The sequence below is a fragment of the Typha angustifolia genome, chromosome 11 (assembly GCF_048772165.1).
Source record: "Typha angustifolia cultivar Huaian chromosome 11, ASM4877216v1, whole genome shotgun sequence".
Classification (NCBI taxonomy): Eukaryota; Viridiplantae; Streptophyta; class Magnoliopsida; order Poales; family Typhaceae; genus Typha; species Typha angustifolia.
This window is the reverse complement of record NC_133249.1, coordinates 4,616,655-4,642,212: the sequence shown is the minus strand read 5'-3', so window position 1 is coordinate 4,642,212 and position 25,558 is coordinate 4,616,655. Positions and strand designations below refer to the sequence as shown.

The window sequence follows — 25,558 nt, the reverse complement described above, 5'->3', positions numbered from 1 at the left end:
AGGTCGGCACTAAGTTGGAGCTTGTTTGGTGTTCAGCTGAATTTGCTTTACTCTAACTAGTGGATGATAAGGTTTATTCTTTCACTTTTCAGTTATTTTCCATTTCTCATCACTCGAAAAAACTGTTACTGACATTAGATGACACACTAATGGCTGGTATAAGGGTTGATTTGATTTGATCTTTTCTTTCTTTGTGCTGAAACGTCTCATTCAGGAAACTTCATTTCTATTAAATATAGATGAGGTTGGGGAGGCATTACAAGATTGTGTAGCAGGGAAAGAACAAATGAATTCTTATTGAAGGACATCATTTACCACTTGCAAAAGCTCCACCAATCAGATCCATATCAGCAACATACAATGTCCAACCAATCTATATATGTTGCAATTAGTAAATGGATCACATAAGCAATGATATGGTTCATGGCATCCTTTAATACTGGCAGGTGGAGATACACTCTGTATACAGGTAAGCCTGCCGTAAGGAAATCCATGTCACTGTGAGAAAACATGTTCAAGGAAATAAAATATCTTAGTTAAGTTGGAAACAACAAGAAAAATAGGGAAGACAGACGGATTGTTTCAAATCACCGAAATGACTTACTGTTTGTTTTAAATCGCTAAAATGACTAAGTCATGTTTAAAAGAGCATCTAAACAATGCCTAAATATGGTTTGATCGCGAATGGCATTTTTTTTTCTCGGTTGATCTCAGTGGCAAATACTGGCTGCAAGTAAAACACTCATGTCTTGCAAGATAGGAAATAATGCCCCGACTAATAATACTTAGATTACTGCCTGTACAAACCTTTTTTTCTTTTAATTTATACTCTTCCAACTGTACTATTCTGGACGCCAGCAATCTCAACAAGACCTCAAGAAGATCCCTGTTTAAATAGCCCTGCAAAACGGGAGCATGCAGAAGTTAGGACAGGAAATTCCTGAGGAGCTGTGGGAAAAAGAAGCTTGGCCTCCAATTGGTGTCTTTCATTCTGAACCTCAAAATAGAAATGCAAAGACTAGAGTTGGAGAACAAAGCTTAACTTTTATCTCATCTTCTCTGTAAAACATCTAACCTTGAATCTATGCTTGGTCCTTTCTGAAGTGACTGATGGTATGCAAGGACCTTTGAATTCTTTCAAGGAGTAAGGATTCAAACCAAAAAATTACAACTAAATACTACAAGAAGAGACAAAGATATGGGAGAATAATTGAAGGGACACTTCAACCAACAAATAGTCCTGATCATAAGTGGTGGTAAAACAAATATTTGACGGTAATTGCCTCAATGCTTTGAATACTATTCTACGGCTACATGTATTATTAACATGTGAAAGAAAACTAAGATAAATCAGAACACCAAGACTGACTAGGTACAGTAAGCATGGGGCAAAACCTGTGAAGCAGCTTTAGAAATGAGTCAAACTAGATGTTATTCTGCTTTAGGCCATGCAATGCAAGCTCATCTTGATGTTAGAAGTTTGAACCAGCCACCAGGCCTGAAAGGCCAGATCAATATCCCAGTTTACACTTTATTCAAGTATGGCAAGAAATACTCCAGCTTCTTGTGGACATATAAAACATCCAAAGCCTAGAATAATGCATCCCTTTGCTGTAAAACCTTCTTCTACCTTGCTGCATGTTACCAAAGAACGAATATACCTGAAGAAACCAAGTCCCTGCGAAAGCAGGAGATAGGAGCAAATACAAACAAATGCTCTTTGAAGATTGTTCAATTTAGTGATCTGCTGTCATGCCCTGTCAGAGATTGCAAGAAGCAACATTCTCATTACATGATGTCATAACTCATAATTAATTTAGTAACTGCATATAATAAATAGATCCTTTAATATGCAATCAAGATCATGAAAGAGCATAGCTGAATTTCATGATCTACAGTTGCAATGAGATTCTTGATTAGCGCTGGAGTACTATATCTAGAAGTCTCCCTACTAAATCAGATAATATTTGACAAAAAGCTTAAGATCACCCTAGGTACATCTAGGACTAGAGAGCTTCACAGATGAATACAATATTTACCTTTGCATACTCTGGTGTGCAATTGGAATATGGTTGGCTAGATGCAAACTTGTTAGAGGCCATCAGCTGGATGCAACAATCAGTTTATGTAGATCCCATTCAGACCTCTTGCAGTGCCATGAGAATAACAGGAGCACCAAAGGACAAGTGATGTCGAAGATAGAGCTGACTGCAAGAAAAGAATTGTCTGGACCTCAATCAAAAATTTTAGGTTAAATGTGGTTACATAGTTTACTTGAAATACCGTCATGCTGAGAGGTGCCTCTTTTGTATGCTAGCACTTATCCTGTTAACCTTATGGTTGTATGTTGCAACAACAATTGGCAAATCCACCTCTTCTCTGAAATTCTATACTGAGAACTTAGACCAATTTGTAGCGGATTGATGTCAATTTGGCTGCCAGTTATAACATTTGTCAATTCTTTCAGAGCCTTCTCCTTTTTGAGTTGTCCTATGACTTAAAATAGTAGGAAACGGAATTGGAAAGTGATAATGATGAATAAAAACATCTTACTCAGGGATAAGAAACAATCCAGTAACTGAGGTAAGAAATGACAAAATGTTGTCTTAAAAACATATGAGGTCCTATGGGATACCAACAGGGCTTATAACAATGATATAAAACAATTGCTTACATACTCATGATGGCAATCTCTAGTACTAAAATCCAAACTTCCCCCTATAATTGCATACATCATTCTTTTGAATAATTACAAGAATGAGCAATCATATTGTGGGTTAGAAATGAAAATGTGAAGGACTAGATCAGTCAAAAAAATTGAATTATACCTCAATGGTTGGAGTAAATCCATAATCACTATTATCATTTATAACCTTATTGTTATGTGAGAAGGCATCAATTAGTGTAAACAGTAATGCTTCCTTGCTAACTACAAGCAGTCGTGGGCTTGAGCTGCAGGAAGAACATCTCCTGGGTGAAACTGCACATATATTGCTCCCTCCAGACCCCACAAAGACAGAAGCCTCATGTAATGCGAGCATATTTCTTCACTTCACCACCATATATATAGATCGCTTATTTCAAAAAGAGAGCTCCAGCCTACTTTGTTAGGATAAGAATCTGGATAAATCCGAATACACAATCTTTAGGAAAGATCATCACCCTCATTCATCAAAGGACACTAGGATGGAGCAGTAGACAACCTGCCATAACAAACCTTGTTAACAAGCTGCAAGATAAAAACTATTGGGCATAAAATAGTAAAACAAAGTAGAAAATTAAGGTGACATTATCCAACACTAAATGAACTCTTAAGTATGGAGAGTGAGAAATCCAGAGAAAAGCCTTAAATAGGTTAAAGTTATTGATGCATCTATAATTATATGATGTTGATCTGAGTTTGACTGGAGATGTTACATATCAGCTCATAGCAAAAGTTCCCTACACTAAGTATTAGCTCCCACTACGAAGCATTTAGGTGATTCATTTACTAAAAACATGAGGAACATCACAAAAACAGGAGACTAGTAGAACACTCCTTCCACAACTTTACCTAGAACTTGACTTCAATTTTCTATAGAGGAGATTATACCAAATCTCCACCTTCCTCCATTTCCAAGAGACCAAACAACCAGACAGGAAAATCTAAATGAATATAAGCATCAGTTTCTGGACAAAGAATATATGTTTTATCACTCCAACGGTTGAAGCTTCTTACAAAATTCTGAAACTGAAACCGGTACTCCTCAGTTTGGACATGTTTATGCCAATATAAATTTGGATATTAAAGCATCTCAGTGGCATGGGGGCAGATGTCAGAACTGATATGAAACAGTGATTGATACTATAAATGAAGCTTAAATTGACCAAAACTAACTCCTAATTAGAACTATCAAAAATCTATATAATCTGCTTCTGGTTGCCAGTTTGAAAATATGATAAGATAGAACGACAAATAGAAAATTGTGTTAATAATCACTTTCAGTAACTTCCTTAATTTACATAAATACCTTACTTGATACCAACTACTAAAATCAGCAGTACTTTCTGAAACATCACCCCTTGATAGTTGATACATCAATATTGTGAAGCTTATATTTCAGGTTCTACCAAAACTTTATAATATTATTTTCAAGAGTTTGTGAGACCTTCTCAATTTAAACTTAGACTGAGAACTGCCAATAGCATAACACAACAAGGCTAATCAAAGCCAAAAATAGAAAATATACTGAACCTTGATATTACCTTCGAACAAGCTCAGTATAAATTAACCAATGATGCACTTTCATTCAAGAAAATATATAATCAAAAAAATTGCTGAGCTAAGTACAGCTCCTTGTATATTACCAGAAAGATCAATATTAATAAGCAAAACAGAAGATAAATTAGAACTATTGAATAGCTCAACTCACCAACTATTCAGCACAGGAGATACTAATGAATTAACAATACTCAATTCTCACTAAATCACAAGTAGAAAACATTGGAAATACCACCCTGCAAATAAAAGCCAGGAGTAAGTTCCAGAGAGAGAACTTCAGAATTACCATTACAAAGTAATTTGGTCAGGAAACTATTTTATTTAACTTGAGAAGAGACTGCTCAGCATCATGACAACCATACAAAAATTTGGTAATGTCTTCTTAAGCAAAGCAATTTGGCAAAAGAGCAGTCAACCATAAAAATGATAATACCTACAACTTATGCAGTACTCAGGCATGGGACCAACAAGAAGAATTAAATGAACAAGCACAATTATGATAGAAGGAATTGAGAAGAAATAACAAGTGCTACTAAATTCTAAATGCACTATTTTAGAGAAACTTATAGCCTATTATAATCTTACATACTAGTTTTGTATACTTCTCCAAGAAAGAGAAGTGGGTCCAAGAATTTTTTTCAATGAAATGTTAAATGTAACAGAAAGAGATAAGAGAACACATACTCTAAAAATGAGCTCTTCTGTATCTTTGTGAGAGGCGTCATATCTAAAGAGTCCTTCATCTGCATCACTGTAGCATCGGATGTTTATGCAATACTAGCCTGCAGGCAGTAGTCACCTTAGATTACTTACAGATTAGCTGCTTTACAGAAGCAACATAAATATAAACTACAGAAACATCATATATGCATAGAATTAACTGAGGGTAAAGAAACAAACTAAACAGAATAATTTAACAATGATTTATAACGTATAGGAATATAGCCCCTACCACACCATGGGAGCCAGCAAATGTTCCTGTCGGACAGGCACTGAGAGCCAGTGATGTTACTTGCAAACAGGCCCCTCCAGATAAAATCAATGATTGAAGCTCATGGTAAGAATGACTAGTCATCAGTCCTAGTCATCAGTCTTAGACTCTTAGCATTTCATAACATGCAGTAGATGTCTATAATTCCTTTAGTCTGTTCTTCACTTCTGAAAGGTGCTATAGATAAAGAATTTGACATTCTACGGTCCAAATCCATGCTTAACAATAGAACCTTCAGCATTGGGTGAACCTTCTTTCCGACTCCAATCTCTAGTCATTCCATGAACTAATGTAGTATAAGAAAATTCATCCAACGTCGAATTTCCTTGAGACATCTCCTCGGCTATCTTAAAAGCCTCCTCCATTTTGCCTTCCGCACAAAAGCCTGACATCAATGTGTTATAAGTGACAGCATCTGGAGTAATGCAGTTGTGCACCATTTCAGTTAAAAGTTTAGATGCTTCCTCAGTATTTCCCATTTTACAGTAGCCATGCATCAGAGCTGTGTAAGTGAGTTTATTTGGTGTTATATTACTAGAATGCATTTCCTGAAATAACTTTTTTGCTTCAAGCATTTGACCTACTCTAGAATATCCATTAATCAATGTTGTATAGCTTACGACATCCAGATCCATACCATTCTCCCTCATTTTCCCAAGAATTGTCTTAGTCTCTTCTACACGACCAGCATTGCACAACCCATGCATAAGGGTGCAATAGGTCACAGTAGTTGGTAGAATGCCTTTACTCTGCATATCATCAAAAATATTAGTAGCCTCAGATATATGGCCATCCCTGCAGTATCCATCAATAAGTAAATTATAGATGACTGCATTTGGTTCTAAACCCCAATCATCTAACTGCTTCAAGTAGACTTTCGCTTTTTGGACTTCCTTTGCTTTGCAATATCCTTTTATTATGATACCAAACGTCACAAGATCTGGAACCAAACCCTCATTCCTAATCTCATTCAAAAGCTGAATGGCCTCTTCCATTCTACCTAAATTGCAAAAGCCATGTATCAATGTATTATAAGTAGAAATATCTGGCATAAACCCGCTTTTGACCATTTCGTCTCGAAGCTTAAACCCTTCATCCATCTTTCCATCTTTACAGCAGCCTCTTATCAAAGTATTGTATGTTACTTTATCCAATGCCAATCCCTTGTCTAGCATGACCCTTAGTAGGCCAACCGCTTCTTTCATTTGTCCTGAATCACAAAGCCCATGAATTAATGCATTGGAAGTTATTATGCTAACACCAAAATCCTTCTCCAACATCTTAAACCATAACTCTGTTGCCTCTCGATGCTTCCCTTTTTTACAGAGCTCCTCAATGAATGTTGTCATAAGAGAATCATTTGGTCGTAAATTTCTCTGCAGCATCTTCCAGAAGAGCCTTAATGCATCATCCAATCTGAAAACCTTCCCAACAAGCCAGAAAATAATAGTATTAAAAAGACCAACATGAATCGTCATCCCTTTTGATAACATTTCTTTGAAAATATGTTCCGCATGTTCCATCTCTCCTGCTTTGCACAATCCTTTAACGAGCAAGTTATAAGTAACCGAATTGGGTTGCAACCCTTTAGAATTCATTTCATCGAGTAACCTCAGAGCCTCTGTACACTGACACATTGTACTATGCCAACCAATCAAAGAATTATAAATAAACTCATTTGGAGCAATGCCCATCTCTTCCATCTCCTTCAGAGCAGAGCCCACATCCTCGACTCTATCAGACTTAACCAACCCATTGATCAGAATACCGAAGGTAACAATGCTTGGTCTCACTGAGCTCTTAATCATCTTCTCCTTGTACCGGAATGCCTCATCCAACATTCCATTCTTGCAAAGACCATCAAGCATTGCATTGTAAGTCACAACGGACGGACTAACACCCGACTTCTCCATCTCCCTAAACAATCCAACCGCCTTTTCAACATCCCCTTTCTTGCAAGTGACAGAGATCAAAGGAGTATACGAGTATGCATCTGGCACAACATACTTACGCATTTGATCAAACACCGAGCAGGCATTGTCTTCATCACCAGTTTTCGCAAGAAATGACAACAGAATGTTACAAGTTTTAATAGAAGGGCAGAGCCCGCGATTAACAAAGGTCCGAAAAGCCTCAACAGCGAGAACTAAGCCACCGGATTTGAATTGGTTGCAGCATACATGAACTAAAACATCAATTGCCACCGAAAAAGGAGCGTCTTCGGAAGGGATTGTATCGGCGATGGCAAGAAGCAACTCTTGGACGCGGCGGGAGGCATCGGTGACGTGGACGGGGACGCCATTGGCAGGGTCGAGGAGTCGGATAAGAAGGAGACGAGCAGGGGCAAAGAGATTGGATCGCAGGAGGGAGTGGAGGAGGAGGGCATAGGATAGCGGAGTGAAGCGGAATCCGAGGCGGTCGGCGGCAAAGGAGAAGAAGCGAAGCAAGGGCTTCGGATGGATGGAGAGGTGGAGATCGGAAAGGAGGGAGTCGAAGATAGGAGGAGAGATATGGGAGAGGGTTTCGCGGCAGAGAGAAGGGTCGAGGTGGCGGCGGAGGAGGAGGTGCTCGAGATCGCGGCGGAGGGAGGCGGCGCCGCCGCCGGAGGATGAGGGAGTGCAGGATAAGGAGCGGGCGTAGGGTAAGGGTTTGTTGGGGTAGCGTAGGGGAAGAGGGGGTGGCCTCATGGCGGCCGGGGAAGGAGAGGGGAGGGGAAAACGAAAGAGGGAGTGTGGTAATATTATTATTAGCGGGGGAGGAGTTAGAAGGAGTGGACGGCTGAGATTTGATCAACGAGCTTGGATTTGAACGAGTTCAGTGTATGACGCGTTTGGGTTGAGAGATGGAAAGCGTATGTGGTGGAAGAGAGGGTTTGAAAGAGGATTAATTGCAAACGGAGACAGTTAGCATTCATATATTGTTAGACGTGTAATTGCAAATGACCAGAAATTGATGACAAAGTGGATAGGTTATATATATATATATATATATATATATATATATATATATATATATATATATATATAAACAGAAATGAAAACTTAATATTATCCCGATTAAAATTAATGATGTGAAGGATACGAATCCAAAACACATATAAAACATGAGTATGTTTAATCATAATAAAAAAAATTAAGTAAGATAGTATTTAGGTGTTCAAATAATATCAGTGGCATTTATGTGTTAGATGAGAAAGAAGAGATCTCACGTGAATTGCCATAGTGTATGCTTGCAAGCCCAAAGTCATTTGAATATTTCTAAGATGAATATATTATCCAATTCACACCATGATACACAGTCAATATTTCATTTAAGAAAAACAAATGTTTTAATCTGTTCATCTAGGCTAACCAAGATCAAAGTCTGCCACATTAATCAATTGATACAGGAAAAAAAGAATTTCCAACAACCTGGGTCGTAGAAGATCCGCTTCTGATCATCCTAACTAGTTGGAGGAGGGATCAACCCATTCTTCATTTCCTCCCCTCCCCTTCGAACGTCGCCACCACCAACACCAGACCGAAGAAATCTCTCCTCCTCCCCCTCGCCGACTCCTTCCATCCTCTTTTGTTGCTGCACCACCAATATCGACACCTTCCCGCCGAAGTCCGTCGTGGCGAGCATATCCCCTATCACCCCTAATTCTGGGCACTCGCTCCAATCCGACAACCCACTCGTCAGCAGCGACTCCTTTCCCTTCCTCCTCCCTACAATCAGCAAGTCGAACTTCTCGCATATCGACCTTATCACCGCCGCCGTCCCCTCCCCGTCGGCCACCGTCTTCTCGATGTACACCACCCTTTCGTTGTCGATGTGCCGCAGCCGGAACTCTTCAATCATCGCCTCGTCATGCGCGTTCACGTCCTTTGTGGCGCTGGGGGCGTCGGATTCGTCCTCGCGGAGGGAGATCCTGACGGCGGTGAGGGAGATGTCGGAGCACCCGGTGATGCGGGAGGCGTAGGCGAGTGCCTCGCGGTCGTCGGGGCCGCCGAGGAAGAAGACGGCGACGCGCTGGAGGAGGCTGTTTGTGTGCGCGCAGGTGGTACCGGATGGGAGGGTACGGTCGACGAGGATGGCGACGGAGCAGGGGGCGAAGCGGAGGACGGAGGAGTTGAACTCCCTGACGGCGTGGCTGGCGGCCTCGTGGGCGCCATCAGAGTGCTTGTGGAAGGGTAGGAGGATGATCCGGGCCTTGCGGGAGAGGGCGAGGCCGCACACGTCGTTGTGCATGGTGGCGTAGGGGGCGGCGGAAACGAAGGGGTGGACGGAGATGGTTCCCGGGACGGACTGCTGCTCGAAATAGCGGAAGGCATTGGCGATGCGATCGGAGGCGGAGGGAGGAGAGCTGTTGCAGCGGCCGCACTTGTGAGGGCGGAGGACGGGGGCGGAGCGGCCGGCGAGCTCGGTGAGGTGGAGTACGGTGAGAGAGATGGGGGAGTCACGGGAGGGGTGGGAGGCCTCGAGGAGGTCGAGGAGAGGGGCGACGTGATCCTCGGAGTGGAGGCAGGCAACCACGCGGAGCTCGGAGTTGGGCTTCGCATGCTCGATGGTCCGCCGCTTGCCCGCGACGAAGCGGGTGGAGGGGTTGTAGAGGAGCTTGATCAACGGGGAGCAGAAGGCCGTGATGAACATCATGGACGCGGTCAGCGCGGAGTAGTGCGCCGCCGTCGCTTTCTGCATTAGTTAACCGATCAATTTATCTCATATAAAATAACACCCTTCATTTCAATACTTTTGTTTAAATAGTTTTTGGTAGGAATACTATAATTAACTTCTAAAATGTGGAAATTATAAAGAAGGAGCGAATCACAAAAATATTAAAATATAAGGTGTTAGTTAAAAGATTTCCTTATACGATGGAGATTAATAAGTAAACCAAATGAACAAATTAAGTACAAACCTCAGAGTCACCCCAGTTACTGATGAACGCGATCTCGATGATCCCCTTGATGTTGAGGATTAGGCCGAGGGAGATGGCGTCCCTCATCGGCATCTCGACGTAGAGCGAGCCGGCGACGGAGCCGACCATCTTTCCTACGCAGCAGAGAACTACCACCAGCTCCAGCACCCCCCACCCGCTAAACGACTTCAGCTCCTTGAAGTCGGTCCTATATCCGGCCAGCACGACGTACACCGGCAGATACATCGCCGTGAAGAACGAGTCCAGCCTCTCCGTCATCGTCACGCCCAGTGGCATCCCGCCGGGCAACGCCAGCCCTAGCATGAAAGGTCCTAGTATGTACTTGAACCCGATCATTTCCGTCACCAGTGCCGCTAGCAGCGCCGCCATCAGCATTCCTATGAAGTATCTGTTATATGATGCATGATCATAGTATCAGGTATATTCGTTTTTACAAGTTTAGTCTAATAATAAAGCACAGTTTTTATGTTGGCTGCTTCAGGAGGGGGATTTAGAGAATCCAGTGGTGCTGGATGATGAAGTGGTGTTCTCTGTTTTGTTCTTACATAGGGTGGTCGGGATACTCTCCTTTAGTTTTGATTAAAGGTTGCCTTTTTTGTGACTTTTCTTTAGGAAATTGTTTTTAAAAAGAAAAACTTACCCCTCACCGAGCAATTCCCCGGCAGGGGTGCGCTTCTTGGTTATCCATATGGTGACGGGGCGACCGATGAGCACGATGAACAGGGTGAAGGCGAGGAAGGAGATGACGATCTCGACGGCGGTGGTGGGATTGCTGGCCTTGATGATAAGGGTGGAGGCAAGGAAGGCGGCAAGGAGGAACCAGCTGCAAACGTCGGTGATGAGGGAGGCAGACATGGCGATGCGGCCGAGCTCGGTGTTAAGGAGGTGGAGCTCGGAGAGGGCTTCGGCGATGACGGGGAAAGAGGAGAGGGAGAGGCGAGTGGCGAGGTCGAAGACGAGGGTGGACTGGCGGAGGTCCTTGGGAAAGGCGTGGTTGAAGCCGTAGAAGAGGCCGAGGGAGAGAATCGAGGGGAGGATGGCGCCGGCGGCGCCGATGATAATGGCCCTTCTCCCGGGCTTCTTGAGGAGCCCGAGGTCGGTCTTGATGCCGCAGGAGAAGAGGAAGAGGATGAGGCTGATGAGGGAGAGGTTCTCCAAGATATACGTGGCGCGCTCCGGGAACACGGTCTTTCGGAACTCGACGCACTGGCCGAGCACCGACGGGCCGAGGAGTATGCCGGTCTGCAACACCACCGGTAATGTCAGCATGAAGAATTCAAACATATTATATAGTGTCCTACGAGAGACAACAAGAGAGTGGGATCTTACAAGCATCTGCGAGACGATGCGGCACTGGCCGAGATGCTTAAGCAAGTAATGCACCGCATGGGTGAGGAAGAAGATCATGGAGACCTCCAGGAGGAGCAGGGGAAGAGCAAACTTGAGCGGCTTGTCGCCGAGGAAGATGCCCTGGGAGTTGACCAGGTTGTTGTCGTAGCACGCCGTCTTCAAAGGCTTCACGGCCGTCAAGTTAACCACGGCGGGTACGGTGAGCGACATCGATCCGTTCGGCTATTGCAACGGTGGAATGGAGAAGGATGGAAGAGAAAGAGGAAGAGGGAGTCGAGAGAAGGGAATTGGAGTGCGGTGAAGAAAGAGATGGTAGAAAAAGCCTTTAGTCTATAATTAGATGTGGCTGGACGTAAAAGAGAGTTCATGGAAGGGATGGGAGAGATACAAGGAGCAATTCCTTTTTCTCCTGTCTTATGGAACGTTGACCTCAATAGAGTTGTTCAATAATAAAAGTATTAAAAAGGATTTTTTTTTCCAAGTTACCAGGGGAAACAGATCGTCTACACCCGGAGGTTGTAGGAAATATATCCGCATGCAAATGTAATCACTAGACTAGCATACAATAAGAGACCTGATAGGACGAAGATATATCTTTCTTTTCTTGTACATTCTATATTTATTTATGCTCAGCAATTACTTCTCCTTAGCTTGTAATTACCCTGCACAATCCAGGAAACACTGACTGTAAGCAAGAAACTTTGTACACTTACAAAGAAAAAATAGACATGAAAAAAGTTAAACTACATACAGCTGCAAGAGCATGGTCCTTTTACGACTTCGACTATAATTCTAGATGTTTGGCCTAATGCACATGAACATAGATACATTTGGACGAAAGAAAGAAAGATATATATATGTATATGTATATATATATCAACACATTTCCGTATAAATTTGTCCTCCAGAGGACTCTATGTCGGTACCCTGTAGGAAAGAACCCATATGTTTGAGTTGCTTCAAAGACGACAAATGATTGCTGCTTACGAATCACTCCATCTATCTTCATCACCATCTTCTTCATCACTTCCCACACATGCCTATCGTATGAATTAGATGTCAGAGAGGAGAGAAGTAAAAGAAAAAAAAAGGAGATTAAGATATATTTAATCAGGGAACAACCTGGCGGATTGCATTTGCCTTCTCTATGATGGCAGCAACTTTTAGGTTTGTCGCAGGGCCCTTGATGGTTGGCTTTGCTACAACGGCTGGTTTGAGGTTGAAGGACTGATAAAGAATGTAACTTCAAAGTGAGAAGGAGAGAGAGGAGACTCTGATACAAAACGAGAAAAAAGAAGAGACATGAATAATGTCATAAAAGTAACAACCTTATTTCTGATTTGCTCAAGCAATGAATTTCTCTCATCTGACTTTGGCTTATCGGAAGACCGTATCAGTTCAGATACCTTTCTCAACTGCAAAAATCATTGATCATTTAGTGAAAAAAATGCAATAGTAGGATTTGTTTTAGTCGTTCATAAATTTTAGACCTAGGGACTTTCTCAATGAGCATTCTTACCGTGCTTCTATCATGAGCAGCAACAGCATCAATTAGGGGATTTCTCGGTCTGTTGCGAATGGAATAAGGCTTCTTATTTAATTTCTCATCTTCTGTTGTTGGTACAACATCATATTGAGCAAATGGATCCTCTTCTATTGAAGTTGCATAACCAGGATAAGGCATCTGAGGTCCAGCAGTCCATCCAGATACTGATGACTTCAGATGCTGCCCAATTGGCCCTTCACATGCCCCAGTGCTGTAGCTACCCTTACCATCTTCTAAATCCACACCATGCAATACCGGGTCTAGATGCTGCATAATTTCTCTATCCGAACTTAGGGTATCATTTGAGGAATCTTGAGATCTTTTTGCCTCTGAAGATACATAGAGATAAGAACTCTTACACTCTAAGGTTGGAAGTTTTTCTCTATCGTCATGTTGGGAATCTTGAGAGCTACTTAAATCTGAACTACGTAACAGTAGACCAACATGAGAATTCTTATCCTGTAAAGTTGGAAATTCTTCTCCCTGCAATAACGGCAGATGCTGACTATTCTCATCTTGGAGTGCTGGTAATGCTATAAACGGGTTTGATGGCTGCGAAGCCAATCCACCCAATGCATCATAATCATATATGTGCTTCTCATTTTCCATAGGATGCTCGATTTTCCTCTCTGGAAATAGGTTATCTTGTTGACGACTCTCAACATCGACAATTGGCGGAAATTCAGACAACCTCAGATGCTGTGTCTTCTCTCCCTCTGGATCTAGTAAACCATGCTGAAGATGCTCAACCTCCAGCGCAGGCAGAGATGAAAATATCTTTGTTGACAGGACCATTTCACCTTGTGCTAACAAATTAAGTCCATGCTTCTTGTCACTGCCTGATGGTTCTGAAAATGGATTTGTTCCACTCACAGGTTCAAACAAGCTATCATTTGCTGGCAAAGAGCTGGGTCGAAGCTTTCCCATTCTCCACTGAAGAGGGGGAAGTGGTGGTGGTTTTTCGAGATCTTCCAAGGAAACAGTGGAAATTGGTTCTTCAGACTGTGGGATAGAAGAAATTTGAAAGGTGTTCTCAGAAGTACCAATGAGATTGCTGGGAAAGGGCATTGGTATTGTGGCTGAAATGTTAGGAGTTGACGAACTTGGAGCGAGTTGAGGGTCAGAAGAAACAGAAGCTTCTTGCTCTTGTTCCTTTGATATGGAATTGTTTTGAGGAGGTATCTCCAATTCATTAGCCTTTTCATCACTAGAAAAGGAATGAAACTTTGATTCTGAATCTTGTTGTGTTGATTTATCATTGAGGTTCATAGAGTAAGTTGGGACTTCCATATCAAGATACTGATCCTCTTGATAGGATGTTGCATCAAGTTCAGTCCTACAATGTGACTGGAAGGCATCACGATCAGGTGGACTAGCAGGCTCCCAGAGAAAATCATCAGCTGGAGATTCATCCTCTTTTGCTACCTCATTAACATGGTATGGCATAACATAGAATTCAGCACTAGCTTGTGAATGGAAGTCTTCTTGATCAGGTGGACTAGCAGGCTCCCAGAGAAAATCAGTAGGTGGAGATTTGTCCTTGTTTTCTCCCCCATTATCATCTTGCACCATAACTTTTGAACTAAACTCTTGTTCATCCTCTAATGGATACAGTGAATCATCAATACTAGGAGTCCAATCTGTTTGAGTGTGCACCATTGCATGACAATGATCTTTATAAGTATCACATGAATCCTCAATAGGTAACTCGTAGTCTGAATCTATGTGCCTAACTGCTTGTTCTTCTTCCACCTGAGAAGTGGAAGACGTGCAGAGAGTAACATCTGACAGTGCTGCATTCCGCAAATGTGATGTGCTATTGGCCTCCAAATTAGGCTGATAGAAAGCCCAGGAACTTGCACTATGATCTTTTTGTATTTGCCCTTGATAATCAGATGCTTCAGTAGAATAGTTTGAAGAAAGATCATGACAATAGCTATCATTTACAATTACAGTATCTTTAGCTAAATCACTGCTCCATGAGAGTTCATTTATGTGCAGTATATTATTCTGAGAATTTTTTTCTGTAGCTTCATCTGCAGATTTCGAATCCTCAGCAACAAGCATAGCAGAATTAATTTCCAAACTATCAGGAGCATCAGATTGCAATTTTGCATCAAAAAGAAAACTTCCCTCTCCAGAGGTCATAGGCATGGACTCTGTTGATTCAACATCAGGGCACCTTTGGCAATCTTTCTCATCATTTGATTGCTCAATTTCAGGTGGTAACACATGAGGTAGTGAGATATCTCTCACAGTGATTGTTTCAGTATCTTCAATGTCAATTAAATCACCATCAGAATTGACATTTTCTTCTGCAACTGTAGCTAAGTCGTCAGGCTGCACAAGAACACTGCTGATGACTGGAGTAAAAGCAGGCATAGCACTAGAACAAGCTTCTTTCTCATCTTTGAATGGATTTTGGAGCTTGCTGGAATGCATATATAAAGGAAGTGGCAGGTCTTCACTAATCTGTAAAGAAACTTCTTTGACGTGCTCCGCAGCTTTTTCTGTTGGTGATAATGTCCCACTTGAAGAAACTTCTGTTTCTTGTTCCACTGAATTTTGCCTCTCTCCCATGTGCACATTTGAAGGAAGTGACAGATCTTCACTAATCTGTAAAGGGATTTCTTTGATGTGCTTCTGAGAACAAATACCAAGGCTGCCGGATGGGACTGCAGCATTTTCTATAGGTGAAAATGCCCCACTTGAAGAAGCTTCTATTTCTTGTTTCACTGAATTTTGCCTCTCTCCCATATGCACATTTAAAGGAAGTGATAAATCTTTAGTAAGCTGTGTATGATCTTCGTCATGCATCATCCCATCTTGTGTTTGAGATGAATTATAAGGGTTGTCAGATTGGACTTCTGCATCTTCTGAATCTACCTCTGCATGATCAGTTTTCACAAAAATTATATCAGTCCAACAGTAAAACTAAATAAATGCAGAAAACTAACAAGAAAAAATGTCCCAAGGAAATAAAAATATCTCTGTGCATGTTAACCTACCATCCAAATGTTTATGAATGTCCTTAGCGCATTCCACACTGCTAGAGGATAGCAAACCAGCTAAATCCTCAAGGGACACACAATTCTCCATCCTCATGATATTGTCATCAGCTTGAACAATAGCAGAATTGTTGTCCCAGGAAAGAGCAAGGTTGGTTGATGACCTCCCAATTAGAGATGACTCTTCATCTTCTTTAGTTGATTCAAGCAACTCCTCTTCTTTGGGCAAGGTTAACAAAATCAGAGAATCTTCGACATGATTTAAAAGAACTTCCTTGGAGATGCTTATCTCCTGTTCTTGCAAAAGATCTTTAGGAATTTCTAATGTTTCTGCAGTATCATCTGGAATAAGCTCTTCAGCATGCTCTGCTAAATGAGTTTGCGCAGGTAGATTTCCACTTTGAAGAGGTGAGCCTGCCATGTCATGCAAAGACCATAAACTATCAGAAAAAAAATGACAAGAGTTTTTGACAAGACTAACATAATACTATAAGTTTCTGGAGATGATTATAGAATGAAGTATGACTTACGATCCAGATCTTCAGGTATCTGATTGCTGCCTGATTGAGCTTCACAGAATAACAATATGTCATTCTGATCTGCAGTTCCTAATTGACTTTCATGAACAGTTATTTGGGGAAATAAGTCTTGTGTAATATAAGTTAGAGTTTTATCACAAGAATTATATGATCCCTCCTTGGCTTCTGACAGAACACTAGGATCATTAGGTTCCATTGAGTGGCAACTTGTATCAGATGGTGAACTGGATAATGAACTCAATTCCATAAGCTCATCATCCAGGAATGGCTCTTTGTTAGTCTTATCATCAGCTTCACCAAGGCCAACTGCCAAATTAGTAGGTGAATTGGAGGTAATATTGATTTCTTGATCTCGTTGCACAACAGAAGAATCGCTCAAAGACTCTGAGACAAAGCTTGATATTGCATTGTTGAACAAATTGTCCGGCCCTAGTGATTTACTGGAAATTTTCCCAGAATCTGGTTCTGATAATTGAACTAGAAACTCTTGTTGCCCCTCAATCTCAGAATCCATTGCACAAGGTTCTGTTTTTAATAAACAAGGGTCTAATTTAGCCTTGCTTTCCGAATCTGTTTCTATTTCCAATTCTAATGTATTAAGAGCATCGACAAAATTCTCCTGCTCACTTCGAATGTCATCAGACCTATAGCCATCAGCACCATCTGTTGTGTATTCAGAATCAACTACTACTACTTTTTTATCAAGCATAGTCACTTCCAGAGAATTTTTTTCAGGTTTATTGTATGTATCTGTACTGCCTTCTGATGTCTTTTCTGATTCAGAAATCACTTTGTCTTGCTCAAAAGCTTGAAGGTTATTATATGTCTCTTGTACACCAAATTGTTGAGCTGGTCCTTCGGACAATTCTGCATCATTTGATTTCCGCATCTTTAACCCATTTATGGGGACCACAATCATTTCTTGCTTGGGAGGAGACAGAATGGGACTACCATCTGTGTCTGACTGAGAGTAAGCTAAAGTACCGCTCACAATTTTGTGCACTGCAGGTGCTGATTCACTTGAACCATTCAGTTTTCTTTTGATGGAAACCTTCCTTTTAGAATCTTCCAACAAAACTTTTTGTTGAGATGCAAGAACTTCAAGAAGATGCTCCCTGTAGTTTCTTCCACTAACTCTATCAGAATCCTGCAAGTCCCTAGATTTCAATTTTACAGTCCTTCTTGGAGCTTTTTCAGAAACTTGATCTGAACCTATAGGCGGCGAACTGTAGTAATCAACCAAATAATCTCTTAAAATTATGCATGTGACATGTTTACCTTGTTAATTTAAGCAGAAAGAAAGTACTTACTTGGAATTTACATTTGAAATCAATAAAGACTCAAGAGTTTCACCTTTCTTCCAACGTAGTCCTTTCTTCTGAAAGACAAAAGAAAGGTGAGTACTCATATTATAGGGCACTGATGTATTTCAATGGCTTTAACGTGTGATGATCACAAAGATATTAGCAACATAGTCCCAGAGGAAATCTGTTCTGTGTCAGTAAACCATTAACTTGACTTGTTTATATGGCCTAAGTAGCACCATTAATATTCACTTCATTCCCGAGAAGGGTGATAGGTGAACTCAACTACCGCAAAGGAAGTCTAGGCACCCATACGTCAAGACTCTTAAATAAAACCAAGGAGTGCCATAGAATAATCTGGAGATAGCATGGGATTAAAATGAGCAGATGACATTATTATCAAACTTTATGCAGATACCTTGTCTTCAAGGTACTTAAGAAAATGTTTTTGGTAGGTTAAAGTCCAAAAAACCATATATGGAACCAGCAAGGAGAGCGTTTCTATCTAAATAGAAGGTGCTCAAGGGAGGTAAAGACCAAAAATTATGCGGGAAGAGATATGAGAAAAGACATGACAGCATTTCGCTTAGCGTATGACCTAAAAAAGAGTCAAATGGAGGAAAACGATCCATCTTATTAACCCCTAATAATTGGGACTTAAAAGTTCCTTCTTGTTGTAGTTGACTAGTTGTTGTCGTTGTTGTTGTTGTTCTTGTTCTTATTTTTATTGCATGTGGAAGTTGGAACAAGCAGCTAATGGAGGAAAGGATCCATATAGCCGACCAAAAGTAGTTGAGACAAACAGTAGTTTTTTTTTTTGTGGAACAAGCAAATAATTGTCGTACAATAAGAAGGATAACTATAATAAAGAAGAAATATTGCAGGCCTCCAATATCAAATAAATCTCAGAGAGATATAACAGTGATTCTGTTAAAATTTTCTTTTAGTATATCTACCTTGATCTTACGAACTTTCTTTTCTCTTGGAACATCTGTTTCCATCATACCGGAGGCGGCAAAGTCCATCTTAAAGAAAGATGGATCAGAGTATCTTTTGAGGCATGCACCAGCACCGGCAACATCAAACCTGAAAGGCAGAGAATAACCACTCTATAAAATTTCCCTATATGCAAAGAAAATAATTGGTAAATCTTGACGTCATACTTGTCCAGTGTAAATAAACGTGGTGGACCACGACATTCTTCATATGAGTCCAAAACAAAACGGGGCATATCTCCTCTGGTGATTAGATTCTGATCCATTCGAAGATTCGGATGCCATTCAATACCTGCACAAGGATTCCATAAGAACACTTAAACTAAGAGCATGTGCAAACCTATAAGATGAAGTTCCAGTGCAGATAGTTCTCACCCATTAAATTTGCAAGACATCTTCTTCTAGTAAATTTGGCAGAAAATTAGTAATGGGAAATATACAAAGAAAATTTGCAGGTTATTTACAAGTGGGAGAAAACTTACACTTATCTTTTTATAGGGTTATGTTATTTAAAGTAAGTCTGTAAAACCATGCTGTTGAAAAACAGCAAATTACTGAAAATCAAGTTCACGTTCCAACAGAACTGCCACAAGACCTGTAATCATATCATCATACAGCTATCTTGTAGACTTAGGAACCTTTAGTTGTAGGAAATATTAGCCAAAGCCTACTACCATGTCAAATGCATCTGGGATTTTGGTGATAGACAAAACATCTAATCTACTGGCTAGTATACAGAAAGAGTTTTTCTTTCCCTTCTTCTCCCTCTTATATATAGCTCAGAGCCTCAGACCACAGTTGCAGATAGCACAAATACGAGAGGATTACACAAATGGAAACGTGGATGATATGGTCCTTCTTGGATTGCAAAGGAGAGGGGACTCATGCACATAAGGAGCCGATGGAGAGGGGATAGAGTAGTTACTTTTGACAAGTAAAAGGTGATAACTTGGATTTCCAAGTAAGTGACAGAAATGATTGTTGGGCATTATTTTGGATGCGTAAGGAGGAATGGAACACTTCCATCTATTAGACTTGTCAGCTTAATGAACTAATATTTAAGTTGAATCCTTAATGTTTAGAGGAATCCTAGTAATCAGGCATTTAGTTCCAACCATGATTCACAAAATCAACTAATCCCGAGTTGTATTCGCTGATCCTGACCTGAAATCAATCTAGTAATTGATTTCAATTTGGGGTTGGCTAGTTGGGGTCATATCGATCGGATCAGCCGAAACTAATTTTTTTAAGATTCAAGTCGAATTTAAAATGGATCTTACCTATGAGACATTAGTAATTAATATCTCCAGTTGTCTTCTTTTTACATTTTTAATTTTTACTCTCTATCTCTCACATACACTCTCTACTCTCCTCTTACATTTCACCGAGCTCATTCAGCAATTGATCCAATGAACCCCTCTAGCTGCTATTCCGCATTTTCGTGAACTTAGTTTTTTTCCTCATTTTTCTTCTCACTTTTTCACTCACTCTTTAATTCTCCTTTTCTTACTACCACATAACAGTAGTGAAGAGATAGATTTCTCCCTTTATCTCTTCTGCAATAGCAATTTACAAGTATAAAATTTATCAAATTTAGTTCGGAATTTAATCATGATTTTGACTGAATTTTTCTTTTATATATTTAGGCTTCATATGCGACTAGTTTTTATTTTTTATTTTTCAGTTATTTTTTTCTAAATTCTTAGAAGATTCCTGCATTTTTAAATAATATTTAAAATTTTATGTAATTAAAAATAGTCAAATCCAAAGTGGATGACTAATACGACTGATATAGCTAATACAATCGATACGTATCACTTTTTCTAGTGGCTGATCCCACTACTAAGTTTCAGAGTATGGGTTCCAATTTAATAGAGTAGGCAATGACATTATATAAAAGTTCTTTTAAGATACGCTTAAAACTTCTCTTAATAAGCAAGAAATAACACGTAAACTGTAAATCTGTAACGAGACTCATAAAAGGTGGCTATATACATTATGTATAAGCAAAAGTCATAGTATTTATGCTCAAACTAAATATTAGGGCCCAATTCAAAACATAAAAGAAACAAGGAAAAAAGAAAATATGAAAATACAATTATCTTGATGGATTAAGCATATGGTTGTGCAAAACTCACAGATCTATCATGAACATGTTATCTACGTGAATATTCTCACAGATAATTTGTAATTTGCATCTTATGGATATCTGGATATCATATATTAGATAATAATTAATAATCAAACCAAAAAGGAGATATTACACTAAATGGTGATGCATGCTACAAATATACATGATAAATTCCTTACTAATGCTTTAGCTAAACACAAAGTAAAGTATTGAATAATTATTCGGTGTATTCTAAAGTCTCAACTAATATATGGTCTATCTTTGCGATTTTGCATGTCTCTAAACTTCACCGGGTCCTTTTGCTATTAAAAGGGGTATATCTACAAGATGGAAGCCAAAATGATCTATGCAAACTTAAATGAGAATAAACATTGCAACCTTGTCATTCTCAAATACATGGTATCTAAATCCTTTCCACAAAAAAGAGAATTTATATTCCGACTAACCATCATTGTTGGTGAAACTTGAACGACTAATCTGAGAAACAATGGCCTTCTCGACTGATGGGACTTCTGCCTCTAGCTGCTGCACACGAAGCATCAATCCATGGCCTCTAGAAGCAGTAGCCATCACCTCCTCATGCAAGTCATGGAAAATTTCTGCAGCAAACCTAGTGCAGAGAAAGTAAAAAATCACATCAATACGTGATTTATTGGTGCAGCATAGGGAACTGTTCGTATATCCATGATAAGTCAAAGGGTATTGAAATGAACATGGAAACAGATTCTGGAGAAGCATTTGTGGTTGAGAATAAGATGTATATAAATAACCAAGTTTCCAATCAAGTACAGGAGTTTCTTTCATCCTCTTTTTACAGATAAAATATATGTGAAAGCTTCATCTCACAATATAACTTAAAGTCCAAGTCCCATCTTATCAATATTGAGTTCCACTTCTATAATAAATGTTGCAACATCCTTCACGAAGAGGGGTTATGCTTGTCATATTGCTTCCAAGGAAAACCATGAAACTCTCATATTATTTTTAGGACAGAAAATTCAGTGCTATGTTCAGAATGTCATTGCTGCTCACTACTAAAACAGGCAAAAGATGCTAGAAAAAGGCAGCTTGACTGTCCCAACCCTCAACAGTATTGTTTTTACCAGTTGACACTGCTAAATAACAATAAATCAGCTCTCAACAATAATGTCATTCATTTCGTTTAATAGTGCTGCATCATATGTTATAACATACAACTAAACTGTATGCTCTATCTGACTTGGCCAATAAGAAGTCAGCGAGCCAAGAAGATGATAAATTAGTGATTATGAGAAAGATAATTGAGAACTTCTTAGGGAAACTCCACCAGATTGAAACAGAATTTTTGCTCTTTTTTCCAAATAAAAGCAGCCAGGATGTAGTCACCTACTAGATTACATCATTTATAGTTGAATTAAATTATGACCTTAAGATGATAATCTTTGTTAACGGCATTGTAGTGTGAAGACGTGAACAATAGACTGGTCCAGACCTTTCATACTTCTTTCCTATTTTGTTCAGTAAGAATATGGAAGACCTAGACAAATATCACCATTCTCACAAGATTAAGAAGAATCACCAATCAATAACTAAGAGTAGGGATGGAAGATCTAGGCCCCTCTCCCCTTCTTAACTTTGTAGCACTCTTGGCTTGTTTTCTTTCCTCAGTTGATTCAAGCAGTCCTCATATAGTTACCACCAAGGTCATCGTCTTCCTTAGTAGTTCGTAAGATGCCCAAAAATCACAATTAAACTTTATTTTGCCCTAGATGGTGCAGGTCCCCACATTATCTAGCTAACTCGACTTAGCAAACTTTCAATATAGTGGAGCATTATAGAACTAAAAAGATAACAAGTTGCTATACCTATCTATCACAAAAAAATGCAATTTAAATAAAAACCCCAAATTATCAAAACCTACCAAACCCGCCCACGATTACGCATCAACTCCAAGGGATCAAACTAGAAACCCACAAGCCCATCTCCGTCTACCTCAAATCCCCTCGAAAAATCCCAACTTTAACACAGACACATAGCGAGAAAACCAACTAAGCCATGACAGATGAACTCACTCAGCGAGATCCCCGAGCTGGCGAAGCACCCCAACGAGCCCGGCCATGGCGACCCCTTCGAGGAGCGCCTCGGGATCATCCTTATCCGCCGCTCCGTACAGCTCCGGATCCGCTAAGCCGTACTCGTTTCTTATCTGGTACCGTACCATAGGCATCTTTCCAGCCCAGGAGAAAAAGACCCACCTCGATTTGGGACAATGGGTTCTCTTTCTTTGCTAGTTTTCCGCCATTCGAGCCTCCAACCAAGCTTAGAAACAGAGAGAGAGGAAATGGAGTTCTCTTCTCTCTCTCTCTCTCTCTCTCTCTCTCTCTCTCTCTCTCTCTCTCTCTCTCTCTCTCTCTCTCTCTCTCTCTCGGCCTTTTGGGTTTCCTTTTTGGGGGAGATTTTGGGACTTTAATGAGTGTATATTCACTGGGCAAGTGGTGGGGCGAACTGGGAGTGGGAGCTGGGAAGAGAGGAGAGTGATGAACATATAAATATATATTTATATAGGGAGTAAAGTGGAATTAAGTGAGAAGGGTTAATTTGCAAATTGATGGTAGAGCGGCTCCACCATATGTATGTTAGCATATGGTGGAGCCCTTCCCATTAACCCATTAATTTCGCCATCTCATGAGGCAACGTGACGCTTCCTCATGTCCTGGCGAACGAACTACAACCGGATCTTCTCTCCTCTTCTTCTTTTTCTTTGCATTTATTTGTTTTTAATTACTGAAAATACTCTATCCCAAAAGGATTATTAGAATTTGTTGGGCGATCTGCAACACAAAAATTCCTTCATTTTTTTTAATCGTAAGAAATAGGCCCAAATTTTTTCCTTACTGATTTAATCTTAACAAATCAAAAAATATTATACATTATCTATCTAATTTACATACATTGTTTATGCAAAATGTACGCTTTAATTTTTAACAATATATGCATCGAGATTAAAAAAAAACATCACGCATTACATATGTAATATATATGCATTACCGATACAAAATATATACTTAATTTTCACCGTTATGCATCACTTATGTAATTTATGCATCGCTTATGTAATATGTGTATCGATAATAAACGTTTGTGTTAAATCAGAGAATATATAAATTAATAAAAAAGATATAAAATTATAATCCGATAAAGGGATGGTCTATTTATATCAATTTAAAAAAAAACTGAAGTAAATAGTCTGAATTTTTTTCACATATCTTTGCTTTTCATGTTTTAGCATTTTGGAGAATTATTTTTTTCATAAAACATCCGACTCATCGTCCGTAATTATAAAAAAAAATTAAAAAGTATGGAGATAAGACTCCAATTCTCGAGATCCATTATTGGGTGTTGCACTAGAATCCATATTCTCTGTTCAGATCTATCAGTACAGAGACATATAAAAACAGAACAAACTTCATTGTCATATAATAATACAAAATATATATATATATATATATATATAGTTTCAAATCCACTCAAAAGGAATTATAAAAGAAAATGCCAGAGAATTCAAGGAAACTCCTCTACTCCAAACCTTCAAATAAAGTTTAGGTATTGATGAACAAAGATGGATATAAAGTGGATTGCATGATCTCTTTGATTAGGTAAAGTTAGGAACAATTAGGCCTCATATTTTAGCATGCCAGAAATAATATTTGGGAAATTGGGGTTAAATATTATGCATATTAATTGAATTTTAATAACTAATTTCTATGAGAAACAAAAAAATAATAATAAACAAACAAACAAACTTACCCAATGTTAATGTGATCATTTATTTTAGCCTAATGATATCATTTAAATTCTCTATGGATATTAAGATTATTTTTTTTTGGGGGGGGGGGGAAAGTGATGGGGTCAACCCTTCGCCATCAGTCAATGGCGTCGAATAGTACGCATAATAATTTGTTTTTATTTTTGCAAATAAAATCTTTTTACATAAAGTGGTAGAATAAATAAAAAAGAAATAGTAGTGCAATTTGTGCCAACTGGCACGCAATGTGTTTGTCCCTAGCTGCAATCATGTTGCGTACCGTGGATTCCTTCATCATGGCCGTCCATTTGACCCACCTAAACTTAATTAATGACATCCAAGTCAATCTACTTCTTAATTATATCAAGGACATTCTTTATAAAAGGCACATTACCTAACTTTTTGAAGAATATTAACTTCTTGCTTGTTCTTGCAGGTGTCCGATGCGTTATGTCAGCTATGGGAATGAGGGAAGCACCGGTGTACCTATCAAACGAAAATATTGCAAATCTGTGGATAGAATTGGAATCGGTTGTGCTGATCAACATGGTCACAGACATAACAAGGGCGTCTTGGACCGTGAAAGAAAAATATTTATCGATGATATTATTAAAACTGTAAAGTTATTCATACTTATAGAGAAGCTAATTACGTCGCTGATTGGCTGGCTGAAAAGGATAGGTTGCAAGGATTTGAGTGTGAGTGTTCGTGGGATGGCGATTTCCTAG

The 25,558-nt window shown here is 39.6% G+C and overlaps 3 protein-coding genes across 13 annotated transcripts; all 3 read right to left on the bottom strand.

The window, feature by feature from the left end:
- Positions 1–234: 234 nt before the first annotated feature.
- LOC140769714 (uncharacterized) lies at positions 235–8,024 on the bottom strand. 10 transcript variants are annotated; one of them, XM_073110553.1, is made up of 7 exons: positions 5,214–8,024; positions 4,946–5,043; positions 4,413–4,497; positions 2,040–3,203; positions 1,396–1,757; positions 808–900; positions 236–498 (listed from the first exon to the last, which is right to left on the bottom strand). In XM_073110553.1, exon 1 carries the CDS (start codon positions 7,937–7,939, stop codon positions 5,453–5,455), a length of 2,487 nt encoding a protein of 828 aa, XP_072966654.1. In that variant the 5' UTR covers positions 7,940–8,024; the 3' UTR covers positions 236–498; positions 808–900; positions 1,396–1,757; positions 2,040–3,203; positions 4,413–4,497; positions 4,946–5,043; positions 5,214–5,452. The 10 variants fall into 10 exon arrangements, with proteins under 10 accessions (XP_072966656.1, XP_072966654.1, XP_072966655.1 ...); XM_073110554.1 differs by having other exon boundaries at positions 236–475; XM_073110548.1 differs by having other exon boundaries at positions 808–1,757.
- A 495-nt stretch (positions 8,025–8,519) lies between these two features.
- LOC140769713 (cation/H(+) antiporter 15-like) lies at positions 8,520–12,100 on the bottom strand. 2 transcript variants are annotated; one of them, XM_073110544.1, is made up of 4 exons: positions 11,503–12,100; positions 10,814–11,415; positions 10,153–10,561; positions 8,520–9,926 (listed from the first exon to the last, which is right to left on the bottom strand). In XM_073110544.1, the coding sequence occupies exons 1-4, from the start codon at positions 11,731–11,733 to the stop codon at positions 8,694–8,696; spliced, it is 2,475 nt and encodes an 824-aa protein (XP_072966645.1). In that variant the 5' UTR covers positions 11,734–12,100; the 3' UTR covers positions 8,520–8,693. The 2 variants fall into 2 exon arrangements, with proteins under 2 accessions (XP_072966645.1, XP_072966644.1); XM_073110543.1 differs by having other exon boundaries at positions 10,814–12,100.
- A 132-nt stretch (positions 12,101–12,232) lies between these two features.
- LOC140769712 (SCAR-like protein 1) lies at positions 12,233–23,450 on the bottom strand. The gene is made up of 11 exons (XM_073110542.1): positions 23,098–23,450; positions 21,493–21,656; positions 19,084–19,207; positions 18,877–19,006; positions 17,927–17,994; positions 16,608–17,842; positions 16,078–16,491; positions 13,043–15,957; positions 12,852–12,938; positions 12,646–12,750; positions 12,233–12,563 (listed from the first exon to the last, which is right to left on the bottom strand). The coding sequence occupies exons 1-11, from the start codon at positions 23,250–23,252 to the stop codon at positions 12,507–12,509; spliced, it is 5,454 nt and encodes a 1,817-aa protein (XP_072966643.1). The 5' UTR covers positions 23,253–23,450; the 3' UTR covers positions 12,233–12,506.
- Positions 23,451–25,558: the final 2,108 nt, after the last annotated feature.

Bases quoted from the DNA above. Each gene is read 5' to 3' on its own strand.
- LOC140769712 (XM_073110542.1), bottom strand. From the start codon at position 23,252: ATGCCTATGGTACGGTACCAGATAAGAAACGAGTACGGCTTAGCGGAT. The intron at 19,208-21,492 runs GTTAGTCGGAAT...ATCCTTGTGCAG, and splicing joins AAGTTTCACCAACAATGATG to GTATTGAATGGCATCCGAAT. The intron at 12,751-12,851 runs GTTGTTACTTTT...ATTCTTTATCAG, and splicing joins TTGAGCAAATCAGAAATAAG to TCCTTCAACCTCAAACCAGC.
- LOC140769713 (XM_073110543.1), bottom strand. From the start codon at position 11,733: ATGTCGCTCACCGTACCCGCCGTGGTTAACTTGACGGCCGTGAAGCCT. The intron at 10,562-10,813 runs GTAAGTTTTTCT...ATCATATAACAG, and splicing joins GGGGAATTGCTCGGTGAGGG to ATACTTCATAGGAATGCTGA. The intron at 9,927-10,152 runs GTTTGTACTTAA...TAACTAATGCAG, and splicing joins GTAACTGGGGTGACTCTGAG to AAAGCGACGGCGGCGCACTA.
- LOC140769714 (XM_073110555.1), bottom strand. From the start codon at position 7,939: ATGAGGCCACCCCCTCTTCCCCTACGCTACCCCAACAAACCCTTACCC.